The sequence below is a fragment of the Pseudopodoces humilis genome, chromosome 17 (genome assembly GCF_049639895.1).
Source record: "Pseudopodoces humilis isolate 2021_Gansu_Grassland_sample_001 chromosome 17, ASM4963989v1, whole genome shotgun sequence".
Taxonomy (NCBI): Eukaryota; Metazoa; Chordata; class Aves; order Passeriformes; family Paridae; genus Pseudopodoces; species Pseudopodoces humilis.
Genome location: NC_142216.1, coordinates 7,237,101 through 7,255,382, shown reverse-complemented (window position 1 = coordinate 7,255,382; position 18,282 = coordinate 7,237,101). Strand labels below are relative to the sequence as shown.

General features: G+C 42.6%; 1 protein-coding gene across 1 annotated transcript in view; it reads right to left on the bottom strand.

Moving 5' to 3' along the window:
- ADAMTS2 (ADAM metallopeptidase with thrombospondin type 1 motif 2) overlaps positions 1-18,282 on the bottom strand; it is a 174,400-nt gene that overhangs the window by 47,607 nt on the left and 108,511 nt on the right. Inside the window, exons 4-5 of the mRNA XM_005523547.3 lie at positions 11,760-11,962; positions 925-1,008 (exon numbers count right to left, since the gene is read on the bottom strand). Coding sequence (XP_005523604.2) covers positions 925-1,008; positions 11,760-11,962 — 287 coding nt within the window. The remainder of the gene's footprint in view (positions 1-924; positions 1,009-11,759; positions 11,963-18,282) is intronic.

The following is an 18,282-nucleotide window of genomic DNA, read 5'->3' as shown; positions in this document are numbered from 1 at the left end:
TCACCATCTGCACTGGCTCTTTGCTGACAACATTCCAGCAGCTTCCATGAGTAGACATGGAGTCATCCAGAATCCAGACTTACTACATGAACATGGAAATCCCAGCAACTCCAGTCACAGGAAGGTGCATTAAACGTTAACACACTGCTCTGAGCAGCTGGGCCTGATGCTGCATTGGAGAGCACCAAAATCATGTATCCTTAACCAAAGCAGTTATCAGCATACTTGAAATGTCCTGTTCCTGTTTCCATGGAATCTGATGTTGGCTAGGCAATAGCAGGACACAGGTACTGAACAGATCAATACTTTTGAAATCTATTCAACATTCTGTTCCTCTTTACCTAAGTTTTGTCTGTGGAGCAACACCTTCCACAGGAACTGAGAGAAAGAACACTTGATATTTTTAATTACAGATTTGATCTGCAGAGCTCTTGCCTTCTGGCCCCTATTCCACAGAACACCCATTTAACTTTAGCACATGTGTAGTTCCACTGATAATAAGCACAAGTATAAATGAGTTGTTAGAAGCTGTAGCCCTCAGCATCTTGCAGAACTGACCTTGTGTTTACTGATACTTACATATAGTTGAACCAGAACACATTGAGTTTTCTTTAGGAGCTAAAATGTTCTCTATGTTTCATGGGCTATTCCAAACAAATCTGAAAAGACAGACTGCCAGAGCTAAGCAATAACTTCAAATGACACAGGGAAAACCCAGAAGAAATTGAAATTATTTGAAATGTTAAGTTCAGATGATAAACATACGTATGTAAACATGGAAGTTCTTTATAGTCGCAAACTAATAAGGATAATATATATGGATTAAAATACAAAACAAATCCATGACCCCAGTAATTGCACTGTTCATAAAAGAATGAAGTCTCCAGATACTGATATCCTCCACTTAAATTAACCTTTCCTTACCTTGCCGTAGCTCAGCAGGATTATCCTCACCAAGACAACGTTAATGTGAGCACCCAGGGACTCATCATGATAAATTTCATTAACCTGCAAAAGAGTTCAGCGCTTTAACAATGGTTACTATGAAAGCAGTGATACAGCCAGTACCTTTTATGCTCTGTCATTAGACCAGACACAACTTTGTGATCATATTTAAAACATGAAAAATTCCACTAATGAGAGAGGGAATAGGTTTTTTTCAAACTTTTCAATAGTCTCCCAACAGACCATAATTTAGGAAATCATTTAAAATAAATATATACTCAGAGACTTCAGATTATCAGGTATATAAATGCCAGCCTAATTAGACTTGGGGGTATCTTGGTGCACCCACAGGATGCAGCTGAGCTGCCCCATGTGTGCTCACTGGAGATAGGAGCATGGCAATCCAGGCAAAATCCCAAATATCTCTCTGCTGAGCAGGACCATGTATAGGGAAGGGCATGAGTGAGCAGAGAGACAGGACCTCTCTCCTGAGAGCCATTCACCAGATCAGCTCAGCTGCACCCTGTAATTCTTCCATCTGGGACCCATCACATCACACTCTGCCAAGAGGAAGTGCATCCCTCAAAAAGCTGGTCAGGCACATGGGCTGGCTTTATTGTGTGTCAAAACTCATCAGTGTTAAACTTTGCAAGTAGAACAAAAGCTACAAAATGCCAGCAAATTAAAATTGTCTTCTTTATTTTTATACCAGAGCTACATAGCTGAACATGCACACAGGGAAATCACCCCAGGAACACTGAAAAGAAAACTGTAAATATTTAGAGTAGAGAATGAAATGTGGATGAATAACAATTACTTAGGGAACACTGCTACAAGCAAGCTGGGAAAATATTAACAGTTAATGAGGATGATTTAAGTATTCAGTGATGAAGACTGCATGAGACTTGGCCAAATGGCAGGGGTTTAGCTTTACAAATTAGAAGAGGCAGATGAGACCCCTGCAAGGCAAGTTCCTTCCCTAAAACCTCCTTCCTTTGGTAAAGGTTCCGCCAAACTGAGCTCTTTTGCTGATTTCATTTATTCCTGCAAACTAGATTCATTACTTCAAGCTAATAAATAACTTTCAGGGAACCTTTCATTTGAAACATGGTAAATAATGTCCTGCTACTTCAATCAGCCCCAGTTTTAATGGCCCATATTTTATCTCTTCAAAAACCATTAAAATTAAATACATCAGTGTAGGTTTTGCTAAGCAATCCCCACTGACATTTTAAAGTGAATTTTAATTCATTTCATCAGTATTTTTTGACAGAAGAGCCTTATTTTATGCCTGGTAGGCATCCAGATTTTCAACAGTCCTGGGTGTCCTGCTGAACCACAGCTCCAGGAGGAGGCTCACACCCTGGGGAACATTCTGGGGGATGCCTGGGATGCAGGCTCGTTACTGGTTGATGAGCAAGAAGATCCTTGGATTAAAATGGTGGATGAGGAGCTGATGGCCATGAGTGGTTTCAGGGGCTTCTGTTTTTATTGCAGGGTAGAAGAAGCTGATTATGTTCAAATCTGCTTTGTAAACAACTCCTCTAGAAATCAGATCATCTCTTTGCATGTTCAAATAAGACTTAACAAGACTAACTTTATATTCTAAAATTTTAAAAAACTCTTTTATTTTTACTTTGAGGACCACTGCTCAACACAGATTATAAAGAGGTAAGATGTAAACATATTGTGCTTGACAAAAATTCTTTCACCCAGGAAAAAGATCTTTGAACATTGTTAAGTGAGGCAGGGATATTAATTTGTCTCCCCCTTTGTGTGGTGGGAAGAGAGCACTCACATCAAGGATATGATAAGCTGTAAATTACCTGTACATGAAATGAGTATTAAACAAAAACTGCTGTGTATAGAGGACAGTAAACACAGCATGTAAATAAGTATTTAATTAGTTCATAAAGCATAATCCAAATTGGTGCACACCACTCTCTCATTAACTTCCAGAATTTAACCTAAGCCTCTTTTAACAATCGTTGAGTAACTGAACAACTGTATCGCTGTTGTGTGCCAAAGGGAAACTTGGCTTGAAAAAACTGATGGAACAGAATTAAAACACTGTTTGACTATTCATGCAAATGACATCTAACAAACAAACTGTGAATGAACAGAAAAGCACAAGCACTCTAAAAAGCTGCTTGGTTCTCTTGAGACCCTGGATTTTCTGCAAGACAGCAGGCCAATTCAAAGCTCTGGGTCTTGGTTTCATTAATGAGTCCAAGCCCTCTTCACACAACATCTTCCTCTGAGATAAGCTGTGGTTTGCTAGGAGTATCTCACTGCACATGAATAATATGCTGAAATAGATGCTTTTCATTTTTTTCAGCACAGTCTAAATCACACCTATTTGTTTCAGAGATACACGTAATTGTTGTTAGAGAAGTTGTGCTCTCAGAGGTTCACGAAAATGCACACACTGAAAGGGCCAACACAATCCCTAGCTCAGATTCTCCACATTTCCACCTCTTCTTTCAACAGGAAAGCAGAGTCAAGCTAATGTAGCTCAATGTATAGGGCAGAAAATGACCAACCAGCCTGTGCAATCAGAAAGCTCCAGGCTTGAGAGCAACTCACAACTTTGAAACTTACTGTTTGAAAGCAGAGACAGCCAGACAATGGAGATACATGTTCAGATGTCTGTGCAATAAATACACACAGCTGTGGAAAAGACTGCAAGTACATTTCCAGCACTGTATCTCCATGTACTTCAGCAGGACATCCTTGTTCGTATCAACAGAAGAAAAGACAGAGTCAATCTCCTGTTGTTCTTAGATCAGTAAGTCTAAAATTAAGTTGCTGCATAGGAGAAAAGAAGTACACAGAGACCATCCCATAATCACAGCTCCTGAACTGAAGGCAGTGAAAGAATTAAGTCTTGATAGATGTCCTACAGTGATTCAGCATTTATAGAGGGTGATGAAGAAGGCTGCGTAAATCTCAAAGAATTCAAAGCACAATGAAACACTGTAAAGAGACTTTCATCAAGCTATTGTAGTTCGCTAACTATTTTGGGATATCTTTGGTTTCTTTTTCTGGGATATTTCAAAGGAAAACATGCATTTCTATTTAAAGTTTCTGTGTAGAAATCAGGCTGGCACAGATTGGTGCTACATAAGAAAAACAAAGACTTTATTGACTTTTTTTCATCTGTCCCTCTCTGCTAATTTTATAATTCTTCTGCCTTGAGCAAGTTTCAAGTCAGCGCAGTAAGCACATAGAATACATGAAAAAGCTAAAGACGAGCCAAGTGCCTGTGAGGTGCCTCACACTTTGTAAAAGAAGCACTGGAAAGTTTTGATTACTGAGCAAAGCACAACCTGATCCTAAAAGGGAATTTTGAAAGCTCCTGTAACACAAATAGTAATCAACAGCCTTCAGTTCTGCTAGTCTTGGTGCAGAGCAGGTTACCTGCTGATAGTGCTGGCAGGATTTTTAGACAAAGTCAGGTGGTTCCCTGGATCCCTAATTAAACCAATGCACCACAGGAGAATAATCTGCGTATTTTGGCCAATCAGCAAACCCATTAATTCAGTTTGAAGGAGTTCCCAGCCTTGCAGAGTTTGTTAGGATCTGCTATGCAAAAGGCAGATCATTTCATCCCAACGCGGCTCCTGAACCATAAACCATCGGGTTTGTCCCCAGGCAGCTCCATGGATTGCTCCTCACGCCTGGGTGAGCGCCGCTCCCCCTGAGCACACACCCCTGTGGACATTTCATAGCTTCAACCTCAGGCTGTGTCACTACCAAACGGCTCCAACCCAGCAACAGCAGCCATCAGAGGGCACATCTGACCATCCAGAGCGGGCACAAACCAAGAGTCATCTGGTTTTGCAGCCACCACAAATCACTGATCCAAGCTGATTAGTCTGCTCTTTGATCACCCACATCCTTACACAACTGCTGCTGCAGAAACTACTGATAGCTACGTGCTCCCAGGCAGAGCTGGGACCATGTGTGGATCTCTGCCAGAGCAATACTGGAGAAGCTGGAGAGCATCAGCTCCTTCCCTGTGGGATGGCAGAGCTCCTGGCAAGCCATTGTTAGAGCCCAGCCCGAGATGCAGCTCATTCATCAGATCATAATTATCTGCAGCAAAGCCTCGGTGCCTGGTGGGCATCCAGTGATTGTCTATTTCTGTAAGAAACATCTGGTTTGAATTACAAGATAGGAACCAGAAATGTCATGGTGGATACTGAGCACAAACTTCTGTAATCTGACCCTCCCAAAAGCGTTCCCCTCTCACTTTATTTTTCTGCCGTCCCACTTCAAACACCACTGTGCTCATCGATTTTCATCACCTTCTTTATGCTTTTGGAGATCCCAAATGAGCATTTCTGACATTCCCAAAACTTTATCTTAATCCCACAGGAATAACAGTACATCAATTCCTCTGGTGGATGTACTTTGGTCACACAGAAAGTCGTAAGGCAAAATCAAGGGCTCCTAGTCTCCCTTTCTAGTCTTTACAAGGTATTTCCTCATTTCCTCAGAGAGGAACTCTTTTTTTTCCCCTGAAATCTTTGTTGAGCATCACAAGGAATAAAGAAGAATGAAACCACACAACACACATGAAACTTAAAGGTCAAACTGTGATCTCACATTTGGAAAACATCTATCTTTCTGCAAAACCACATACACCAGGCAGTTTTAGAAGAGCTTGGCAGCGTACATTGCAAAACAGAGATAAGAATCTTGCATTTTCCATGCAAATATGAGTCCGAGTCCTGATTTACCTTCCCTGGTGTCAGAGTCAGTAGGTGTTACCAAGTCCAAGTTAGCTGCTTCTGATCAAAATGAAAAACATTCTCCAGCAGATGTATTGGCAAGGCATTCATGTTACAGGTCTTTATCTCATCTTCGACTGTAACATTGGCTTTAGAAAGGTCATAGACTTTGTTTTCTGACTTCATGACTAATTTATTTTTCTTAGTTCCTCCCGCAGGCTCTTGGAACTTCTCATTCCTGCTCATAAACCACTGCTGTGAGAAGTTTCTCTAAACACTGTAAATTACCTTTGCACCAACAGACTCAGTATTTTTCTGAATTACTGTCTCAAGATCATGTTAATAAAATCAACTATAGCATCATAAAATAATTAAGCAGACTGATTTATCACTTTACAACAAGGGATAGGGGTGTGGTGTTAAAGTAATAAATATGGTGACCTCTTCAAATCTAAGTGGTTTGGTTAAGAGAAGCATGCAGAGTTTGAAAGCTGATCCTAATCATCCACACTCCATCACACAAACCACACTGTCACAACTCAGAAGTCCCTGGCTGAAACCTTTGTGGCTAAAGCTCATCTTGGTATTTGGAGTAATGGAAAAAAATCTATCTTTTAACCGCACCTACCCTCTAGCTTGAGGACAGTACCAAAACCTGTGCAATGGGGCAGCAAGGCACATTCCAGGTACCAGTAATGAGCAATGCTCACCTAATTGACACTGGGACTAATATCTCTCTGAAAATGAGTACAACCTGTAAGAGTTCTGAGAGGGTCTTTCCTGCAGGAGCCCCTGAATGCCCAAGCACAACTACAGCTTCCACTGTAGGGTGGCAATCAAGATAATGAACAAAAATAACCTCATGGAGGCCTCTTCAGACACTGTTCACACCAGTCACAGCTACTGGTTTATAATGAACAGTCAAAATGTGGAGTTACATACATATATTTAAAGTTTCAAACAAGCTGTAATTCAGCTACAGAGAGCTGAAGTCCCTCAGATGAATAGAGTTGGACTTACATTTGTTATTTGTGGAATTTCTTAGAGTTAGTTCAAATTTAAAGTGCCCATATTAAAATAAACTGATTTTAAATAATGAGCAATGGAGCTTATGAATTATTTAATTTTCAAAAATCCAGTCAAATTCTACATTATTGAACTATCCTTGCTGTCTAAAAGAAATGCTTTTTAGTTTAAAAAGCGTGATTCTGAAGACAGGGAGCACCATTATTTCAATGTATTCAATCATCACTTTCTTTTTAGCAGCTTGAATTAGACATGCTTTCAGGTTTTTATCCAACTGTCAGTTAGAAACCGATGGCATTTCTGCCCTTTCCTCTCATTAGGGACTTGCTGTTCTGTACCTGCAAATCTTCATTCCTCATCAGCCAGAGATACGAGAGCAGAAATCTCATCTATAATAGTAGTATCATGTACATCCTATTAAAGAGGACAGATAACACATTCAGCAGCGCCTCAGGGCCACAGTTTCAAAGACATGTGTAGTGCTGAAAGATGCAGGTGAAAGACTCCAGGGACTTTCCAAAGCGCCCAGCTGCATAACTCTCATTGATTTCAGTTATTCAAATGAAAAGTTTAATGTATTTGTTCTGGAGTTGAAGTTTCACTTGAAGGCTGGGGAATACATAATCCCATGAGATAATTTATAATACTGATTCTCACTGATTTCAAAGGCAGGTAAACTCAGATAAATCTAGCCCAGAGTGAGGCATAATTCTTATTTAGGGTCCATCTCCCTTTGAAATAACAGCAATTAGGCACTTAGATGGGCTTTAGTATCACAGATATTTTGTCCATATATCCATTACATGAATGTATATAAATATTTTAATATCAGCCCTTTTACAGTAAAGGAATGGAAAAGAAATTAAAGATTTTTATCCCTGAAAATTGCTTAATCCTGGAAACTACTTTTAAGAGGGTTATGAAACAGAGAATTTCAGCACCAGGACTGGGTACCAACAACACCCATTTCAGAATCAATGAGCCCTTCAGGCTGGAAAAGCTCTTTAAGATCATTGAGTCTAACCTTCAACCCCAGCACTGCCAAGGACACCACTAACCCACATCCCCAAACGCCACATCCAAACATCTTCTAAACATCTCCAGTGTCTCCATCACTTCCCTGGACAGCCTGTTCCAATGCTTGACAACCATGAAAAGATTTTTCCAAATATTTAATCTAAAGATCTCCTGGTAACTTGAGGACATGTCCAGATCCAACTGGAGAGCCTTCCAGCCCTCCAGCAGATCAACATTCCCATCTACCTTGGTGTGACCTGCACACGGACTGAGGATTCACTCAACTCCCTAATCCAGATCACTGATACTGAAGGCTGCTGGACCTGGGCAATATCACTTTGGACTGGCCACCAACTGGATTTGGTTCCATTCACCATCACCCTTTGGGCTTAACCACCCAGCCAGGCTTTTTATCCTGTGACCAGTGCACACATCCAAGCCATTCAGCTCAATGTCAGTGCCCTCCTCCTCCTCCCAGAGCATCCTGCAGTGAAAACCTTTTCTTTCCCAAGCAAGAAGGTAATTCTCCAACGCCACTTCTAGTTTTCCACTTTTCTAGTATTTCCCAAACAATTGTACACGCAGAAACAATTACTGAGGGTTTGAGATGCTTTCTTGCTGAAATTGAATTACCTTCTATGTTCCTGAGTAACCACAGAACTACAAGATTCAACACAAATATCTCTCCTCTGTGGAAATGCTTCTGCATGCTATAAATACAAAGTTAATTTGTGCAATGTGTGGGCTCACGCTTGGAAATTGGACTGTGCAGGCCAATATCCTTCCCAGGAAAAAACACAGCATGACACACAAATGAAAATGGTGCAAGCAAGAGGCAGCTGAGGGTCTCCAAAGCAAAAGCAATGGCATATTTTCCAAAGGTGACGAATGTCCTGACAGTGCTGAGCAGAGAAAAGAGAAGAGGTCAAGAGAAACCAGAGTTTTGTCAGAGGAAATGACTGGAGGATGAAAAAGGGGAGGCATGAGGCCGAGCTCACTGCAGTGGAACGGCTGGCGCAGAGTCAGACAATACGTGGCTGCAGCCCAACGTGTTAAAATCCTCTTGGCATCTATCACCATTTGTTTGGGAGTGACTTCATTTCCAAACTTTGGGATAAATATTAGCACAGTTATTCAAGATAGCCAGGACACCCAGCCCCTGTTTTTTCTCACTTCATGGCTTTTAGGTGTGGACTGTAACACATCACTTAAGCTGCACAAAACAGATTTTACTGAATTTACAGTCATTGAACTGGGCTTGAAAAAAAAATATTGTTTTGGTTGGGTTGGTGGTAGGGTTCCACCCAAGATCCCTGGGAAAAGTTAGTTAAGGACAACTGCTCATGCCATCACACACAAGGAGATCAAGCACAGTGGGAGAACCAGCCATGCTGGGAGCTGCTTCTGGGAAAGTAATAACTTGCCCCAGGAAGGACAATTCACCTAGTATTTGTTTCATTCTTGGAACCTCAGAAATGGAACCATTTGATCACCGGTTTTATCTCCAGTAAGTATCTTCAGTATTATTTAATTTTGTTACCATCCATTCTTGATTTTATGTTTACTACCTCGTTACCATACAAAGCTAATTGATTTTATGCCTTGTTACTTCAGGAAGCTAATTGATTAGATCCTAAACCCAGCAGGGTACACACAATCTGATTGTTATGAGAGGATCTCCGATTAGATTTGAAAATACAGCTGGAATTGTTTCTAGCTGTCCTTTTTCAGTGGCCTTGGACCTACACATCTCATCAGAAACCCACTGCATCCATGTGACCCCTAACAGCAGGGACCCCAAGGCCTTTTATAGTGGGCTCATTTTCTAAATGAAAACCCCCAGCTATTCAAAGAGGTAGAAGAGAGGGCAATGGGGGAGTAACTGTGAATCTCAAGAAGGGAGACCAAAATCATGCTCTAGACAGAATTACACCTTGCACCCATCTAGCAGTGAGGGCAAGAGCTGGAGTTGCCCTGCTGAGGGGAAGGAGAGGTTCTGCATTGTGCTGTCCTTGGCACAATACAGGTCTCCAGCACCACCATTTGCAGTAACAAACCCCTCTTGCCTCTCTGTGCTGGAGCTGGAAACAGGACTGGTCACCATCACCCACCCCTCTGCTGAAATACAGACTCTAGAAACCTGATGAGTTTTGAAAGAAAGGACAACACTGATGACTGCCAGCAACTATCCAGAGCCTTCCAAGAGGCCTTGGGGATTTCAAACAGCTCCTTGAATTTGGGCACAGGGCATGGGACACATCCTCAGTCCCCAAAAGACATGTTTCTACCTCAGAGCTCTCAACAGAATAATTGTTGCCTATGCCAAGAGCTGCCATGCCCTGTGGGGATGGTTACACAGGCTGCACTTTCTAAACCACTTGCAGAGACAGGCTGCTGAAGAGTTGTTATTTCTTGCAATTTGTGTCTTGGATGGTTTACTAAAATTAGGAAAAGGTATATTCCAGAGCTGGAACTTTTATGGCTTCTTTACCATTACTGTATATTTTAATTCTTTAAAATAGATTTAAGTGACATGATAAGTAAAGAGTCCAGTTTAATCTATTTTGGCCTGTTTGCCACATTCCTGGTTTGGCCTGTTTGATTTGTTAATTTAGAGATGCATAAAACCATCTGTTTCACTGTAGACTTTGTTTTAAGCCTCAGAGAAAACAAACCACACAAATAAATGAAATTCACTATGTCATTTCTGTTAGAATATATGCATTTACAGCCATCAGAGCAGACATCAAGTACCCCATAACTCTAATGTCAAGACAGGTTCTTAACTATTTACAACGCTGTTATAAAAAGTCATAACTGAATTTATATCACACACGGGATTTTCTTAAATTGTATTCCACCTCTCATTTAAAATGAAAAACAGTGATATTCTGCACATTGCTAAAAGAATGTAACAAAGAAAGCAAAGAATAAATACCAAGCTTCATAATTAAAAAAATCTATCTTGCAAAAACTACATTGCAGACAATCTACCTAATACCCTGGATTTCTGCTCAGTGGTTTGCAAAGTGAAAGGAGTCATCTACAGGCTCATCCTCTTGACAAGACTGTAAACTTCAGCAGTCAGACTCCATTTGTCAAAAACAGAGCAGACCTGCAATTTTTTAACACTATTTTACTAAGAACACACATTCACTGAGGACAAAGCTTTTTCAGAAGTATGTTTTATTGAGAAAAGACTCCTGTTCCAGTTGAAAAGAACCAGGAAGAAAGTCATCCTTAAATGAGTTGTCTATGAGGGGGCTACCTACCACTTACTTCTATTTCTTTAGCAAAAGAATAAAATATATTTTGATCTGTACTAGGGATGATTTTTCAAGACTTCATTCCTTTCCAAAAAGTAGTGTCCTTCCTTACTGTCTGGGGTGCTAGAGGGCTCCTGCATTGATATTTAGAAATAAAAAGTGATTCTTTTAAACATAATATTCCCTAGTGTCTCCTTTCATCACTCCTACACTGCATAGTCTGTTGCACAGACTATGGTTCTGAAGATTAAATATTTAACTAAGGAAATCTAAAGATGTCAGTCATGGAGCAAATATTAAATCAATTTAAGATAGCTCAGTGTTACACTGCATAACATTTTACTGCAGTGTGAACAAGGATCAGGGAGGTGGCCCGGGACCTAAAGTTGAGAAATCAGAGAATTTAGCAGAGTAGTTTTAAAAATGTAAAAGCCAATTGTAATTTCTGTTAGAACCTTATTTGAAGACAGTTCTCCAAACCGGTTCCTCAGCAGGACGCTTAGGTTAAGGGAACATATAGCTAAAGCATAATGACTTCCAAAAACCTGAGCCCCCGACCTTGTGTCCCCACCCACCAAAGCACATAAGCAGGACTTTGAACATTTTAACAGTCCCACACTCAGCTTCTGTCTTGTGGCCTGGATTTCCCTCCTATTTTATCTCCTACCACGAGAAAAATCTGTTATGTCTTATTCAAACGGCTTACCCAACCTACATTCCCAGGCCTTTCAGAGCCTTCCCACAGGGCAGCTGGCAGGGCTGTACTCACAATGTTCATCAAGGTCAGCAGGTACTTCTGAACATGTTCTTTCCCATGGAACTGAACAACTGAGTCATCGACCCCCAGGAGGACTTCGATGTTGTAATCATCCTCTGTGGCGTGCCTTCGACGGCGCTGCCTCGATCTCTGCACCTGCTCCTCGACAAGGCCCAGCGCGCTGTCGAGATTGTCCAAACCAGTGAGGTTGGAGCCTGAAATCAAACAGACAAACAAGTTACCAGGAGGAGAGGTTCAGGTTTCAGCTCAGATAAATCTGAAGCAGCAGCATTTGTTACGTTCTGAGTGTTATATAACTGCGTTAGTTTCACTAAATGCCAATTAAAAATGACCTAAATGAGAGAGAAATATGACCCAAAATGCTTTCACTTTGTGAAGTAAAAGCAGTACTTTCTACTAAGTAATACTGCATAATAAATACAGGCCCAAAAGAGCAGCAAGTTATACCAATGTCTAGATGAGAAGAATAGAGCTGTTTGCAGTAAAAAACTTGTTGCTTTAAAATACTTCTAACAGAAATACACTGGCCAGGGATCCTGTGCCCAGGGTAGCCTCTATTTGGAACAATTAAAGATAGACACATACCTGATCTTACTGCCCACAGACTCCTATTTCAAGCTAAATGCAGTTGCCAGTACATCCTTTTGCTCTCCACCAAAGCAAAGCACATCTTTTTGTACCACCGAACCAGTCCCCCAAGCCTCAACCCTTTACCTCCTTTCCTAGTTACACATGTGCAATCCAACAGCACTGACATGGATCCTATTTATCATTACAGCTCAGCACCACATTAGAGATACGAGTTTAATTATTTTATAACTAAGCCCACAATTTTTTAGCAGCTTTTCACCCTTCATTCCAAATTTTCCATGTCACTTTGCATTACTGCACGTCAAAGACCAGCCCACCAGGCATAACAATTGTCTCCTTCATTACTAATGATTTCTAACAGTTCCTGTGATATGAAAAACATGTTCCCTGACAGGATGGACATGCTTAATGTGGCACTTACCTACTAAAAATTAACATTAAAAATATGGAATCTTGACATTTCATCCTGCAGAATAACAATAATCAGCATTCATACCATTATTGCCATTTGCATTAAAAGAGACTGGAATCACCACCGAGAACCTCTTGATTTTAGCAAATGTCAGGAAAGACTCACTTAGAGAGGTCAGCAAAGGTGCAGAGAGGGCTGTGGGTTGCGTAAAGGTCCCAATGCTTCATTCACAGAAATATAATGGGAAGCAAAGGGAGGAATCCCAAGCCATCACCTTCAAACCAGAAATGAGAAACAGCTCTTGGAAATGTTACAAAAGCGGATCCTCCTTTTCCATTTATTGAAGTTTTCACATCAAAAGTGGCTGCTTGGGAAGGGAATGAGTCACCAGATCACTGGGCTCATTACAAGAACATCTGTGCTCTTGCCTGAACTTTGCTGCCTCAGGCTGCTGTGTCAGCAGGTCCTGGGCAATGTGCAGCCTGAGCAGAGTCCTCTCAGCTCCCCACCGAGGTGACAACAGCACACCGACCTGCACAGCCTCCGGCTGCCAGGAGGGACACACACCAGGCATCCCCAATCCCCATGGAGCAATCCTTACTGCCCTGGGCCTCAGGCTGTGCCTTGTGTGGTGAGAAGCTGGTCTCTGTTCTCCTTGAATAGTCCTCCAGGCAAAGGACAGCCCCTGCAAGACACAGCATCCTGCCAGTTTCCAGCAAGCTTCAAGGACATGCTTGTCCTGAGATCCAGAGCTGCAGGGATCTCCTCTGCACTGTGCTGGCAGGGCTCCCCTTGCTCAGTGCACAGAGACAAGGTCCCACGTGGTGGTCCAACACCCCCATGGAGCCCCAATGTCCTTCTCCCCAAACAGCAGCATTTAATGTAGCTAACAAGCACAACCACCACATTCTCATTGCCAGTCTCAGGGCCCCCAGCAGCTTCTGCTCCTGGGGCCACAAGCTTTTAAAATTAGTCTGGTCAGAATCCACGACTGAGCATGAGAATTCATTCTTCACACAGAGCCCAGGTGTCACTCCCAGGTGTACCATGGAGGGCGGATGAAGCTGGCCTGGCAGGACTGGAGGCAGCTCTATCAGGCTCCAGACCTGCCAAGCAGCCAGCTCCAGCCCAGCCTCATGGCTTACTCCACCAGGAAACCTTCAGTGATAAAACTTCCTTGCTAGTGCTCTGAAGTAATGACCAAGCCCTCACAGTGGAGACTCGATATGGGATCATGGGGCAATCATATATTCATGATCTATGAGACAAATCGCAGTTACTGTAAAATATGACCATAAATCTTAAGAGCTCTGTAGAAAAGCAAGCCTAGGCTGGCAGGGGCTGCAGGTCATGTTTTCTCTCTGCTGTGCATAAAAAGCTAAAGCAATCAGCAGCAAGGCAAAGCTATCAGAGCTGCTACTGCAGAACAGCAGTGCTGGGCAGGGAGACAGCCTGAGCCGTGCACTGAGGTTGTGGACAGGAAGCTCTGCTGGCTGGGGGGCTGTTATTTGGGTGGGTGATTTGCTGTCAAGGTATCTTGAGCTCTTGTACTTTCATCTCTCTCCCTTATGTGTCAAACTAACTCCTGGCACGGCACCTTTATTCCTGCTGTGAGTAAATCAGCCAGAGGCAAAATGTGATCCTACCATCCTGCAGCGAAAACTGCCTGTCCTCCCTCTTTGCTGCTCACTTCATCACTGTCACACTCTAGTCCCTACAGTCCTGCCAACTCCTGGGAACTTATCAGGAGGTTCCCTGGAAGTCATCTCACTGCCAGTAAGTGCCAACCAGACGCTTTAAATTTTCTTGGGAGCATAAAAATTCCACACATACACAGTTACCTTCACCCCTCAACTCTTCCCCTCAGGACAACACACCCAGTGTTGGGCACTGGTACCTCTGAGGAACCAACCCCATGTGCTTCCCAGCAGAGGGAAAGCCACACTGGCTCCAGCTGGTGCTGGAACCATCCCAAGACCAGAAACACAGCTCAAAACATTTACAACAGTAGCTGCAAGATTTCTGGTTCATATCCCAACTTCCCACCCAGTGCTCTTCCCCAGAGGCTGTCCCTGGACAGGCAGGGATGTCTCCACACACGCCTGACCACAAACCCCACAGAGCCCTCCTCCAGTGCTGCTCTGCCTCTCAGGCTCTTGGATAATGAATTGCTGGATTTGCTGGACCATGAGACGTTATTCCTATGTTGGATTTCCTCCTAAATGGCATCCAAGTGAAATTAATACCTGTATCTCAGCAAAAAGGAAGAGAAACAAAGTTCCATATGTAGTAAATGAGAAATTTGTGGTGTTTTGGCATCTCAACTTTCCTTAGTTAACATCAGTAATTTTGCTGTATCATTGTGCTGCTAACAATGTGCTAGAAAAGCTCAAGAGGAAGCACAAAGAACTAAATAAGACACCAAATTCCTCCTTCACATTTTCCACGTTACATTCCTTCTGATCACCCCTGAACTTTGCACAGTAATATCACAAAAGTAATCTCAAACTGCACTGTTTTACTAAATCATCCCAAGACCTCTCCATCAGATGTCAATTTTCAGCAACTTTTGCCAAATCAGCCACTAATTATTTGTGCCAACTTTGTTCTCCATCTCCCAAGAGCAGACACTTGTGATTTGCTGAGCCTCACAACAACCTGTGTTGAAACCCTCTCAGCCCTCCTAGAAAAAATTCACATTTGTGAAAATGAGCCACCAGACAAGATTCTTTTGCTGCTCATTCAGAGTAAATCAAATGACAGCAGCACTCTTATGGTTCAACCAAAAATCCCTCAAAACCCCTTCTTTTTTTTCCAAAGCCAGCTAAAAACTCAGTGATATTTCAGTAATTTTCTCCTACCACTGCAGACCATCTTCCAGAGAAGGAAAAAAAGTGCCCAAATTGTCAAATAGTGCTGCTTTTCCACATATTCAGAAGAATTCTCCATCTGCAACAGTTTGGGATGACACCACCTTATTTTCTGGGATTTTTTGCCTTGCTCATGAATGTTTGATATCATGTTCTTTATGGAAACCCAATTACATGACATCTCCTGATTCTGCCTCACCCATCATGGCAGGCAAAGCTCAAACAGATGCTCTGAGTTGCTGAAGCATGAATACATTGCCTGCCATAAAAACTTCTTCTCTCTGTGTTTTCTGTCACTCCCTTTAGGACATCCACCAAATCCACAGTTGCTGGCTCATGATCCTGTTTTTTTCATGATCCCTTTCAAAAAGGCTCAGGAAAATACAGCTGCATCTACAGTCCTTATGAAACAACTGGACTTTAACAGTACCAGCCTTAGGGTTCCCCAGTCTCACAGCAGAAATATTGTCCTAATAAAGCAGTTTCTAATATTTTATCTCCTCTTTCTGATAGGGAGAAGGGAACTTTCTGGCAAGCCCAGAGCAGAGACCAGGATGAGCAGCTGGGAGACTGAACTGTGTGTCATGTTCACAGCCATCATCTGCGGCTTGTCAGCACAGCAACGAGCTGGAATTTCATTTCAAACCTGAGTGTGCAGCATTCAGACCAGCCAGCCACCATTGAAATGCAGCTGGTTTGCTTTTGTGGGCACTTCATCTGTCAGCGTGGGATCAGACGAACGCCTGAGCTGACTGCTGAGCACCTTCTCTGCAGCCACACGAGGATCAGCACTTCTGATCTGCTGCTTTGCTACTCATCTCCATTCCTGGGACACGTTGCTGAAGGAACTCCCAGCTTCCCATCCCTTGCTGCAAACCACCAGCTTTTGCGCTGTTGTTTTTATATTTTTCACCCCGGTGACTCAGGCTGAGCACTGTGAAGCACGGCTGTAACCCGCTCTGCTGTGGTGGCAAATACATCTGTGAAAGCCCAGGAGCCCGGGGCAGCCAGCCCTGCTCTGCTGCACCACAGCTGGTGGCAGTGCCACTCCAGGCCTGGACTACAATCCCAGGGCAGGCATGGGCCCGTCCATCCCTCAGTGCCACAAATGCAGGAGGAACAGGCTGCGTGGTAGGGAAGCAGATGCAGGCAGGGTGGACTTGCTCGAGTACATCTGCACCTCTGGAAAAGCATCAAACCCTGCTGACAGCTTGACAGGGAACTGCTCTTTTGGAAATTGCACCTTAAATCATGAGCCATCTTTCTGCAGAGCTCCCTGCCACTTGGATCCTGTGGGCTCCTCTTGTGTCAGTCCTCTGAGATCATCTGACCCCCTAATTAGCCTCCAATTAGTCTGTTCATGCATTTTACCAAAACCCTAATTTGTTTTCCATGGTAGATTGAAGCCCAACCCATGGAGGTTGGAGTCAACAATGAACAGTCATCAAACCTTGGATTTTATCCCCTAGTGATTTATTCTCCCATTTATAAGTTCCTCCATTTGGGATTTTGTTTTTCATCACAGCAGCAGCACAACCATGGTGTGTTATGCTCATTTCTTAATCAATAATTTCTCTGATTTTCAGTTTCTTAAAAAACTTATTACTGCTGGTTTTACAGCCATGCTCACCTTCCTCTGCTCTCTGCTTTGTTTTCCAAATGTCCTCTACTTGTCTTTCTTCTCCCTCCTAACCATCCTGCTCAGCTACATTGGTGTTTCATAATTTATAAATCCCTTTCCCATACTACAATCTGAATTTGGACCCTTCTGCTATAGATCACTCATAAGAAAACTGGGTAAAGCCAGGAGGGAATTAAAATGGGAGAGAGCTTCTGTGAGGTGAAAGCAAATTGAAAAGAGCCTAAATAAGAGGAAATCCAGAGAGTGCACTGGGTACATGATACCAAGTCAGCTCTGTTTAAAAGGCATCTCCAGGAGGACACTGCCCCAACACAACTTTAACTTGGAGCTCAATTTTCATGTGATTCTTGTGATTTCTTGAATCACAGGCTAACAATGGCTGCTACTCGGTAAATCCTTAAGCAAGAGCAATCACTGGAGCAGAATTCTCTTGAGGAGTGGGATCAATTTCCTCCTCTCACACATTTCTACATAAACCAAAAGTAAGACCACACTAGTAAACTAAGGACTGGGGATGGACCAGGCACCCTCTCCAACTTCACAAATCATTGTCCTGCCCTGATGTACAAATAAGCAGCCATTTAAAAGGAAGCTTTTATGATCTCATTACAAGATCCCTGCCTCTGAGTTATGGTAATGCTGTTTCTGGTCAAATCACATTTTTACACAGAGTCTGCACCCCCTTTCCTCTGGCCAGGGGGAGTTTGCCACAGCTGTTTGGGTAAGTTGGGCTGGGCTCTCCAAAAATAGGTCTCAGGCTCCAGTGCATGAAGACCAGTTGAATTCCTGCTGGAATTCTGGTCCTGGCATTTGAAATCAGGGGTTCAAATTATTTAACAGTATTTCATATAGAGAGCAATTGTTGTAAACTGTTCTCCTCCATTTGCAGAGTGAATGCACTTTCTTGCAAACACACAGGCACAAGCCATTGTTCCTTTTGTTTCTTGTCACCTTTACAACAGCACAGTGACTTTGAAACTTGGGACATGCTCAAGTGCC